At 51.5% G+C, this 12,147-nt stretch overlaps 1 protein-coding gene across 1 annotated transcript in view; it reads left to right on the forward strand.

Moving 5' to 3' along the window:
* The window catches only part of NKD1 (NKD inhibitor of WNT signaling pathway 1), a 67,771-nt gene extending 55,960 nt beyond the window's left edge, over window positions 1-11,811 (forward strand). The window contains exons 6-10 of the mRNA XM_049786079.1: window positions 1,508-1,603; window positions 7,026-7,173; window positions 7,806-7,890; window positions 9,555-9,682; window positions 10,530-11,811. Coding sequence (XP_049642036.1) covers window positions 1,508-1,603; window positions 7,026-7,173; window positions 7,806-7,890; window positions 9,555-9,682; window positions 10,530-11,119 — 1,047 coding nt within the window. The 3' untranslated portion in view covers window positions 11,120-11,811. The remainder of the gene's footprint in view (window positions 1-1,507; window positions 1,604-7,025; window positions 7,174-7,805; window positions 7,891-9,554; window positions 9,683-10,529) is intronic.
* The last annotated feature ends 336 nt before the right edge of the window (window positions 11,812-12,147 follow it).

Raw genomic sequence — 12,147 nt, forward strand, 5'->3', positions numbered from 1 at the left:
GTGAGCTCCATCTCTTTGAAGAGCGATGTCTATTTCTTTCTGGAGCCCTACCTGCTCTGCAGGACTTCTGGGGGTACTTGGCAGGCTGAGGGCAGAGCCAGGAGACAGAAGGAAGCCCCAGATCAAAACACCTTTCTTGCTGATTGACTCCTGGCTCACCCAGGTTAGGGGTAGAAGGTCAGGGGTGAGCTACTTACTCAGCTTTATTTTCTGAGCATCAGAACTGAACATATGTAGGAGCACCTGCTAAGGAGCCTGAATCAGGGGATCAGGTGCATGTGTTTGTGCCTGTGTCTGTGCACTTAAGCTCATGCATGTCCTTGGAGGTAAACTGTGTGTTCGTACACACATGTGTGGAAGTCTGTGCACTTGTGTACATTTCCATGTGTGCCTTTATGTGGGTGTTCACATGTGTGTGCATGTATGGATATGTGTGCATATTTGCCTGTGCATTTTGTGCCAAGTGAGATGTCCAGGAGAGGAGGGCAGCACTTGGCAGGTATCAGATGGGCTTGTCATAACTAAGGGAAGGCTTTGAATTCAGCTGGCCCTGAGAACTACTAGAGGGAGAGACCCAAGAGCAGTAGCAGCTGGCCCAGGGCAACTCAGGCACTCAGGCACACTGCCACCAGCCAGGCAAGACATCCTTACATCCAGCATGGGGGTGTGGTCCCTGGGAGCCCAAACAAGAACTGAGGACCTCTCACTTTCCCAGAATCTCTTGGTTTTCAAAGGCCATTTGTGAAGCCTCTTTCCCCACCAGCCATTCTCTCTAGAATTCTCTACCCAAGTTCAGTGGCATCCATATCTGTGTCCCTTAGAAAGAGTCCTAAGTAGAGTGTCCTCACACCACAGCAGCAACCAGTTCTGCTACTGCCATGCACAGCATCCCAGCACCTGTTCTCATGTTTCGGACAGACTCCAAGGCCAGGACAGGGATGCAAAGAAGCAGGGCAAAAATAATTGGGCAGCAGGGCCCAGACTGGGAGTGGTGAGGAGGGGTTGACCCCACCTCAGCCTGCAGTCATTTTCCCTGTTCATCCAGTCCCACACAGGTGGGCACTGGTACGGGCAATAAGAAACTGCTACCACAGCTACAGGGTGCTGCCCTGTGGGCCCAGAGGCTTGGGTCATAGCAGTAAGGCTCTCCAAACCCTTGAGGTGCAGAGAAGCTGTGCTCAGGCTGACTCTGGACAGATTCCAACTCTCTAGCCCTTTATACTCCAACTGTCCCACCTTCCCAGCTGGGGGTCCCAGGAAGCCCCTCCACAGATGTTTGTCTTTGGGCAGTTCTGGCCACTGGTTCAAGTTTAGTCTTCCTGAGACCCTAGAGAGTCCCCTGAGTCCTCTTTGTCTTTGACCCCTAGGAGACAGTGTGATGGTGGCCAGAATCCCCAAGGCACAGATTTCCTGGCCACTATTATTGTCCTTCCTCAGAATCTGGGGAGGGTGGTGAGACAGGCTGTAGTCCTTGTGAGTGACCACTGTGCTGTGTCTGTCCATATAGGAGCTACAGTGTGACGTGTCTGTGGAGGAGGACAGCCGGCAGGAGTGGACCTTCACTCTGTATGACTTTGACAACAACGGCAAGGTCACCCGGGAGGTGAGTGCACATTCTGGCCACTGCCAGGTACTCAGGCTCCACCCCTGCACCCCCACTGCTGCCCAAGGCAGGAACAAGGTTATCACTTTTGGGTGTAAGATTGGGTCCAGATAAATAAATTTTCTGCCCTCATACCTTTGCTACTGGGGCTGTACTCAAGGTAGAGAGAGACTGTCTAGGGCATGTCTCACCTCAACCAGTGTGCCCAGGGCTCAGTGTGGGTGGGCACACAGAGCTGGGCAGAGCCTCCCTCAACCCCAGGGAGCCCCCTCAAGCCCTGAGAGTGCCTGGTTTGACAGAAACCTGCCCACCCTCATGCCTATTGTGTTTGCTCTCAGCTCCCCATTTCCGTCCTTTGTGCCCTATGAGTTTTATCTGTGTGTTGAGCACCTCCTGTGTGGCACCTCCTGCAGACTAAATATGGGGGTACAGTGGAAGCAGCACACAAACCCCTGGCCTTTTGGCTCCCTGCAAACAGAAGTGGGAAGGCAGGCTGGGATGGTCTAGGGACCAGGGACAGGGCAGCAAATGCTGGCAGAGCTTGGGGCTAGAAGCTGGGCAGTGTGGCCTGTCAAGTACTGCAGAGGAGGCAAGCCCCATATTCTAGGATCTGAGGCCTGGCTGCTGGCAGGATGGTCCAGAAAAGTCTCCTGGCTGAGATTCTGGGGGTTCAGGGAAGCCAGCAACAAACCAGGGTCTTCAGGGAAAGCTTAATGGGATGAGTAAGAAAGGACCTTCTGTCTTTGGACTTTGGCCTGTACTTACCATCCCTTTGGCTGCATGGTCCTTTGACTCTCCATCTGTGCAAGGCTCTAGTTCACAGCCCTTCTGTAGCAGACAGGCTTGGAGATCTAAGTGGACAGGCCTATTCCACTTTTATTGCATAAAGACTTCTTGGCGCACCTCAGAGGTGGGGGAGCTGAGGTGTCGTAAATTTGCCGATTGGGGGCTTAGCATCTTTTCTGCTGGATGTGTGGGAGCAGCTGCCAGAGGAGAGCCAGAGGGCAAAGACTGACGCTCCTCAAGCTGGGGTTAGGGGAGGTGGAGATGGGCTGGGGAGAGAAGCCAGAGCCAGGTGCCTGCAGTGGGTATGGCAGAAACCTAGGGAGTCACCATGCATGAAATAGGAGCAGGGCTGACACATGGTTGAGCTCCTACCTCAGGCCTGGCCGCACAGGGAAGCCCTGTCTATGTCCTCAGGGCTCTTCTATGGTCCCCACTCAGCTACATCCTATGGCCAGGCAGGATCTTCCAAGTCCATAACAGGCTGACAGAGGGTGGTTTTAACCTCTGTCCTACCCTCTAATCAACCCCTCAAAATTCAGAATGTGAACACAAGTTCTAGAACCCCCCATTTGACTCCTGGTGGCTACACAAAGCCAGCCCTGAGCCACTTCTGCAGTGGGTTTAGGAAACTTTCAGTGACTGCTCTGAGTCATCTGCTTATGTAGGACCAGAACAGTAACATGGTCCCTGGACTACAAGGGCCAAAAGTAGGAGGGACTGATCTGATTCATGAAGCAGTCAACACTTCCTAGTGTGGTTTCCGTGGGAGTGAATTCAGACAAGGACTGATAGAAAACATGGGCCTGGTAGCAAGGTCTTTGGAGGTTTAATTCTGTGCTGAACACACACATCATGTCACTATTTCCTAAACAGTAATAGACCAGCTATGTACTTGGCATTTTTATAGTACCAGGCACTGCAACCAGTTCAGCAGTAGGAATGGTGTAAGTGTGAGGGAGATCGTGAGTAGACCCCCTGCAGTAGTGCCACCCTGCTTTATAGAAAGGATTTGAGCATTTGGACTTCTGTACCCTGAGGTGGGTCCTGAAGTTATCTTTTACAGATCCCAAAGGCCAACTGTAAACAGAACTCCATATGATTGGGGCAGTGTTTCCCAAATAGATAATTCCTAGCCACTAGGGCACTGGAACTCAGAGGAGCAGAGCCATGAGCAGAGAGTCTGGGCTTTAGGGAAGGATTGAGACCCTTCCCTTCCAATTTGTGGCCTCACCGGGCCCAGAAGTGACTTTCCTGACAATCCTACGTTGTGTGTGGTAAGGGTTTCTCTATGAGTTCCTGGCCTGCTATCAGGGAAGGGCCACAGTGATATCTTCTCTTTATGGGGAAACATGTCATGAGCTTGACTTTGGATGCTGAGCTCAGTTGGAGTGACCCTGCCATTTTAGGCGTAGGACTTGAGGCCACCAGGATGGGCCACATGGTACTTCCTTTCCTTGTGATAGGGGTCCACTGCGCCCCCTGGTGGCTTCTTTATTCTGGTTCAGTTGCCTGGGGGCCTCATGCACTGACCTGGGGAGGGTTTGTGCCCATTGATCAGAGTGGTTAGACCATGCTTCCCTTTCTGTCACCTTTTAATGCTTGGTAATAGAATTATAGTAAGAAAGTAATGGATAGGGTCCAAGGAAGTTGCCTGCCCCAACCCTGAGAAATAGTCTAGGTGGACATTGGCTTCCAGTTTAGGGAGGACCCCCAGCCTGATGTTTCCCATAGTCTATCTTTGCCCCCAAGCACCAAGCTGGACTACCCCAGATCCCCAACCCTGTGCACATGGATGCTGCCACAGATTTGGTGACTGTGCTGATGTTCCACCTCCAAAGATACTCCCTATTTGTTCTTTTGTAGGCATTAGATTTGAGTGCAGAGGCCCATTCCTGCCATTACTACTTGGATTACCAAAATTTGTTGGGACTTAGGCTGACATCCAAGGCTCTTCAAATGAAGCCAGAATTCTGACCTTAGCACCCATATCTTTTTTTGTTTGTTTGTTTGTTTTTTGTTTTTTTTGTTTTTGGGTCACACCCAATGACGCTCAGGGGTTACTCCTGGCTATGCCCTCAGAAGTCGCTCCTGGCTTGGGGGACCATATGGGATGCTGGGGGATCGAACCGCGGTCCGTCCTAGGCTAGCGCAGGCAAGGCAGGCACCTTACCTTTAGCGCCACCGCCCGGCCCCATAAACGTATGTACCATGAGTTTTGAGCACCCATATCTGTGGGGAAGATCATCTGCATCCTTCCCAAGATAGAGAATGAGCCATGAGCAGCTCCAGGGCAGAAGAGGAAGTGAGGTCCTCTTGCAGGCATTTGGGAAGAACTGGGATTGCTCAGTGAGTGGTTTAAGTTGGGGTCTCAAGATGGTCACCTCCATAATTTGGGCCTGGTCCCCTGGTAGGTTCTGGCCTACCTACATCCCCCCTCCCTGAGTTTTGTTGAAAGTTAATTTAGCACAGGCAACAAAAGTTAGATAAATAGGACGACATCAAAACTAACTGCACATCAAAGTATGTGATCTAAGGAGGTCAGAAAAATAGCGCAATAGGTGGGACACTAACCTTGCACATAGCAGACCCAGGTTTGCTCTCCAGCCCACCATATTGTCCCTGAGTCCTGCCAGAAGTAATCCATGATCACACAGTTAGGAATAAGCCCTGAGTACTGAATAGTATAGCTCCAGAACCAAAGGAAAAATATTATAATAGCAGGATGATTGGTGCCTTAGGAGGCCTGAACCAAATGTGTAGGTCATGGCTCTGGTGAGCAATCAGAATCCAGAAGGTTTAAGGGACTCTTGCACCTTATACAGAAAGCATCTCATCTGTTATTGGATGAGGGACTTCCTGTACACTTCTCCCATGCAGAAATGCAAACCAAAACATGGTGTCCTCAGTGTGAACAGAACAGGGTTTAATGTGGTAGGGAGCCCCCCACCCCAGAGTCTTCCTACTTTGGATTCAAAAGCAAGGTATTAGGGCTTGAGAGTTAGTACAGCAGGTAGAGCTCTTTCCTTGCACGTAGCTGACTCAGATTTGATCCCTACCTGGACTGAGCCCTGAGCACAGAATTAGGAGTAAGCCCTGAGCATCTCGGTATACCTCCCTCCAACCAAAAAAAAAAAGGCAGGTATCTGAGATAGAGACTCACACAGCAGTAGCAGCAGCACTGGCCCCAAGGGAGAGCCCTGCAGCCTTTGGTGCAGATGGGTGGATGGGGAGCTGTGGTCTGCATGGGGTGTGGGGATAGTACAGCACTCTGTCTCACCAGGGGAGGCCACAAATGAACCCCAAGGACATACCTCATTGCAGCCTCTGGATAGTGTCTGGCTGGTGGTGGAGTTCAGTCCCATTAAGTGGGGCTGTCAAATATTCTAGACTGGACTTCTGGTTTCTCCGGTGCCCCTCAGCCCACATTGCTACCTTATATAATGTGGGAATTTTGAGGGGAGGCCATGACTACCACCCACCAACAGACCTGCCTAGCTAGAATCGGCCAGATATCCCCCTGCCTATGAGGTCAGTAGAAGCTGATATGTGTGTAGGAGGCTTCCTTGGGCAATAACCAACCTCAAGAGAAAAGTACCTTTTCTAGAATTTTCCAATCCCTTTGAAAAGCAGAAGTATCCCAAGTCAGATGGCCTTAGCCAATGCCCAGAATAAAGGAGGACCTCTTGATGGTGACTGGGTCCCCCCTTGTTCTTTGTGTTTTAACATGACTACAGGCCACGTTCTGACTGAGTGAGTGGCTGAGGTCCAGAGAGAAGAGATTTGGTTACAGTCTTAAGAGAATGGATCTTTTGGAGTTAGTTCTCTGTTTACTTTGGCATCACACTTAGGAATGCTCAGTGACAACTTCAGGCTTAGTGTTCAGGGGTTGAGCCCAGTAGTGCTCCAGAGACCATGTGGTGCCAGGGATGGAACCTGGTCCTTCTGCCTACAAATTGGGGCTCAGTTTCCTGAGTTCTCTCTTCAACCCCAGAGAATAATTTATCTTTAGGGACACATGAAGTTGCTATTTTTCTTTATTTATTTCGTTTTGGGCCACACCCAGTGACACTTTAGGGTTACTCCTGGCTATGTGCTTAGAAATCTCTCCTGGCTTGGGGGGACAATATGGGATGCTGGGGATCGAACCAAAGTCTGTCCTGGATCAGCCGTGTGCAAGGCAAATGCCCTACTACTGCACAATCACTCTGGCCCTGAGTTTCTATTTCTCATCCTGAAGGTGCACACAGACCTGCAGTAGATGAGTTCAATATACTGTCCCCAGTCCCCTAATCCCTCTCATTCTCCCCTACTCACTCCACCCCATGACTATGCTGGAGCACAGAACCCACCAGAAGAACTTTCCCTAGAGTAGGAGCTGGCTCACTTCTCATGGGAAAGCCTATGAGTGCAGGTGTGTAGTAAGACCTGGACTACCAAAGGCAGGTATGGTGCTCCCCCAGGGCCCACTGCAGAGGAGCACAGTGCCTGAGGCCAGACTGTCTCAGTCCAGTCCCTGCTCTCAGCTCTCCTGCTGGCTCAGGAAGGAGTGGCGGCACTGGGCCTCATTGGGCTCTGATTCCTATTTTCAGTGTCCTGTGGCTGAAGCCCCACTTAGGTTTTGCTTCCTCCTCTCCAGGACATCACCAGCCTGCTGCACACCATCTATGAGGTTGTCGATTCCTCCGTGAACCACTCCCCAACATCGAGCAAGACACTGCGGGTGAAGCTCACCGTGGCACCTGATGGGAGCCAGGGCAAGAAGGGGCTTCTCCTCCATCACTCTGGTGAGGGGCTAGAGTGGGCACCAGAGACAGGAGGGTTCACTCCCAATCTCAGTGCCTACCTGAGAGGAGGGATCAGAAGATGGGGGTTAGATGGGACTGATCAATGCTGTGTTCCCCAGTCAAACCCCACAGGATAATTCACCCAGAGGCAAAAATTGTATGTATGGGAATTACACCCCAGACTAGGGAGCCAATGGGAGGACAGACAGGGCTTAGGGCACAGAAAGAAAATAAAATCAAAAGGAGGCCTTGGTTGAAAAAGACTGGGGGGGTGTAGGGGAATTCATAAGAAAAGAGCACTGGATAGGAACAAAGAGGAAAGGGGGTTCACAGGAGGGCCTGTGTGAACAAGGCCCTGGCTTGGACCTGGACATGGGAGTAGCTATGGAAATAGTCTAGGCTGGCATGAGGAAGGGAGCTGCTGAGCAGGCCTGGCAGCACAACAAAAGCACCTTGAAGAGAAGGTAAATAGGAAAGAGGATTTCAAGAGTCCCCTAGAACTTCTCAGAGCCTTTGGGCAGCTGCCATGGGTCATTTGTCAAGGGCCATATGCCAGACATCACGGGACACCTGGGCAGGCCAGAGGCTGCCAATTGCTTACTCAGCTATTTCTTGGGGTTCGGGGGACTCAGACCTGCAGAGCACGAGACCCCGAGCAGACACCAAGCCTGCTGAGGAGCTGCGGAGCTGGGAGAAGAAGCAGCGAGCCCCACTCAGGTACTGTGGGCCCTGACGGAGAAAGTACTCCAGTGTGCTGGAGCACTCATAGAGTACTCACTTCATAGGTCTTCTGAGCAGCAAGGGCATTGGTCTGTGTTTTCTATAGAGGCTACCCCAGGGGCTGAAAAGTTAGTAGAGTGAGCAGGATGTTTTCCTGTGCACAGCTAACCTGGGTTTGATCCCAAGCAACTCATATGATCCCCCTGAACACCACCAGGAATAATTCTTAAGTGCAGAGTCAGAAGTAACTTCTAAGAATTGCCAGGTGGGACAAACCAAAAAGAAACAACAAACAAACAAACCAAAAAATAAACCCCAAATACCTCAGGAGCCAGAGCAATAGTATGGCTGGCAGGGTGCTGTTCTTGCATGCAGCCAACCTGGGTTCAATTCCAGAACCCCTTATGGTTTTCCAAGCCCTGCCAGGAGTAATCCCTGAGAACAAAGCCAGAAGTCCTTAGCACTGCTGGGCATGGTCCCAAAAACCAAAACCAAAGAAAAGTAATGGGACCCCTCTTTGTTTTACCTTTAATACTTAGGGCCAGATAGGTTGTGGAATTGTTGGGTTTCAGAAAAGTGCTTCTGGTGTTTTTTTCCATGTTTTATATTTGGGGTCTGGGCAGAACCTCAAGATTTAGCACATTGATACTCTATAGGGAAGCATGAATATTCACACCAAGTGAAATAAACACTGCAGCCCCCTTCACATCCTGTTAGGGTAGCTGAGGCTGCCAAAAGGGGTGTGAAAGACTGTTTTCAGGCTTTGGGGCTTTTAGAAGGGTGGATAAGGAATTACAGGGCTGCTGTCACCCCTCACCTGTTTCTATCTCTTTAAGGAGAGGCTAGAAGGGAAGGAAGGAAGGCCTTCTGGGAGCCTTAAAGGAGCTGGAGTTAGAGAAGTATCTGCATGAGGGAAAGAAGAGACAGACCAAGCCAACTCAGTGTGGCCTGGAAAGACAGCTGAGGATTGGAGGGGCCCAGGCTGTGGGGAGGAGATTTGTGCTGGTCTCCCTGCAATGGTGCATACAGAGCCAGAGGCCCCAGAAGAAAGTGACCAGGAGCCTAGAATCTGGCAGAGGGTGCCTGCTGTGTGTGCCCTCACATGCACATATATGCACAGGCATACTACAGTCACCTGCTCATAAACATGTACATGTACATACAGCATACATTTAGGTACACACATGCACACATCACTCATCAGGGACACTTGCACACACATCCCCTTTAAGAAGAGTCTGGTGATAAAACCCACATACATAGAGTTTCTGTGTTCTAGGCCTACTAAGGCTAGGACAGCCCCAACTCCAGTATCTTGAGGACATCTGCCCATCTCCCCACTGGGGAACCAGTTCATTTAGCAGGCAGATACCTGCAATGGCACACATATCTAGTTTGAAACCTGGCTTTGGGGCAGCCTTCAGTTTTGACCAGTAGCCCTTGGTTTTGACTCTGTCCTGTTCATAGTCCCTATGTCTTGAATGCCTAGGGAGGTTGGCAGTAGTTTGCAGAGATAAGCACGTCTTCCCTGTCACCTTTCAGGGTACGTGAGAATGTAGCTAAGAGTCCAGAAGGGCTTCCTAGGCTGGGTGGAGCTGGCCTCTCTCCTCAACTGCCCCTATCCTGAGTTTGGCTCACCCACGTACCCACCTCTGCCCTAGGTTCCAGGGGGACAGCCGTCTGGAGCAGTCTGGTTGTTACCACCACTGTGTGGATGAGAACATCGAGAGGAGAAACCACTACTTAGATCTTGCTGGGATTGAGAACTACACCTCCCAGTTTGGGCCTGGTAAGAAGGGTCAACTCCCAACCCACTTCTCATGAGCAAAGGGAGGGCTAGGAGATGCCTCGCATGACTGACTCCTGCACTGAATGAGGTGGAGCTTTTCCTGGAAGCAAAGAAGCTTTGGAGGAGAAAAACATGGAAAATTTTTAGTGCTGAAAACATATGGAAAATTAAAATGATCTGTGCATAAAGCGGTCCTGCCCATTTCAAATAGTCCTCAGGACCAGTTCCCTGGCTCCCAGGCTGAGACAGGCTACAACTCCAGATAGCCACTCCCTCTTCGCCCAGGCACCCGCCCACCCTGCTCCCCCATACCACCCCACTTACCCGTTGGCCACGCCCTCCTAGCCCTTAATGCCACGCCTACAAAGTTTTCTTCTCCCCCAATGCCAGGCTCCCTTATCCGGTCGCCACATCCATATTCTCCATCCCTTCCCAATGCCACTCCCCTTGCCTAATGTCCTGCCTTCTCACCCGGATCCCACCCCTGCCCTCTGCAGGTTGGCAGACTGTTCTGTTGTTCTCTGAGCAGAGAGCCCTGCAAGGCCTTCGACCAGTCTGCCTCTGTGTTCACTTCTCCTGTGGGTTCTCTCTAAAGGGATGTGCTAGATTTGTTCTGTGCCTCTCTCTTCCTTGGCACTAGGGAGAGTCAGCAGTTGTGAAAAGCTAATGGAGAAGTAGTCTTCCTGCTTCACAGTCAGCAGGCCCTCCGAGGCTTCCTTCTGGCCATGGTCACAGAGGAGCAATGTGGAGCGCAGTGGGCTGCGGGGAACTGGGGCAGGGTGATAGGGACTGGCTCGCTCTGGCATGCATGCAGTGGGTGCTCATCATACGCTGAATTGGTTCCTAGGCTCCCCGCCAGTGGCCCCGAAGACAGAACTGCCGCCCCGTACCTCCAACCCCACTCGAGCTCGCTCCCATGAGCCAGAAGCGGTCCACGGCGCACCCCGAAAGCCCCCAGGCACGGAGCCCGCATCCTTTCACTTCCTTGACACCCCTTTCGCCAAGGTCTCCGAGGTCCAGCAGCGGCTCCGGGGCACCCAGGATGGGAGCAAGCACTTTGTGAGGTCCCCCAAGGCTCAGGGCAAGAGTGTGGGTGTGGGCCATGTGACCAGAGGGGCCCGAAGCAAAGCCCCTCTGGGACCCTCCATCCCCGCAGTGTCCCCATCAGCTCCCCTGGCCACCAGCCCGGCCCTCCTCCCCACGCTGGCACCACTCGGGCACAAGAAGCACAAGCACCGAGCCAAGGAGAGCCAGCAGGGGTGCCGAGGCCTGCAGGCATCGCTGGCCGGGGGCAGCACCGTCGTGGGGCGGGACCACAGAAGGGAGCTGCCAGCCGTCGTGGTGTACGAGAGCCAGGCCGGCCAGGCGGTGCAGAGACATGAGCATCACCACCACCATGAGCACCACCACCATTACCACCACTTCTACCAGACCTAGAGCCCCTCCCTCCCCAGAGCCCCACCATATGAAGGACCCCCACCCCAGCCCCAAGGCATTATTATTCTATTAATTATTGTTATTATGGCGATTATTGTTATTAATAATTATTGTTACTCCACTAATATTCAGCTAGCCTCCATGTAGAAGATCTATGGAAACACAGAACTAAACTTTTATTTATATGTTGTGGGAACTACATAACCTACCCAAGAAATGACTCTGGGTTTGGAAGTGGCCTGTGGACATCAGAGGCTCCCTCGGGCTCTGGTTCTGGACTCTGGTTCTGCACGGGTCCACTTGGGCCAGTTCACACCCTTCCTGGCTGTGAGGAGCCCTCTTCCAGAACTTGATCCTAAACCCATCTCTTCCAGGACAACATCCTTACCTGACCGACTTCCAGAAAACCCTCAAATCTCTGAGAAGATAAACAGCTGCTACCTCTTAGTATTATTCTGATTTTATTTTGCCCTTAACTGACTGTGATGTGCTACAAGGGATCTTAGCAGACTTCAGATACTCTGCCGCCCTGGCTGGTGTGTTTATGTCCCCACCTAGAAACCTTAGCCATCTCTTTCTGGAGTGACCTGTTCTGCCTTTCAGTAGGGGCCACATCCTTCTCCCCACACAACCCTTTTCTTCTTCCTGAGCCCCACACCAAAACACACTCCTCCTCTCTTTAAAAATACACATACACAGATAACACACATGCATACACTCACACACAACCCTGAAACCAGCCTTCTCATTTTGGAGACTTCTGGAGTGGGAACTCACCATATAAACAAGTGTGGTTTTCCAAGATGGGACACTTGTGTTTTGTTGGTTGTGACTGAAAATGCGGAGGCCTCGTATACTACCATTGGCAAATAGATCCCTGCGTCCGTGGTTCTCTGACGGAGCTTTCTGTACCTAGAGCTAGATGCCACCTGTCCGTTTCTATGTATCTTTCTATAAATATACACTCTCAGGTACCTTTGCTCGTGTGCAGAAGTCAGTGGTTTGCTTTTCTAGGTGCTTCCTGAGCC

The sequence above is a fragment of the Suncus etruscus genome, chromosome 14 (genome assembly GCF_024139225.1).
Source record: "Suncus etruscus isolate mSunEtr1 chromosome 14, mSunEtr1.pri.cur, whole genome shotgun sequence".
Lineage (NCBI taxonomy): Eukaryota > Metazoa > Chordata > Mammalia > Eulipotyphla > Soricidae > Suncus > Suncus etruscus.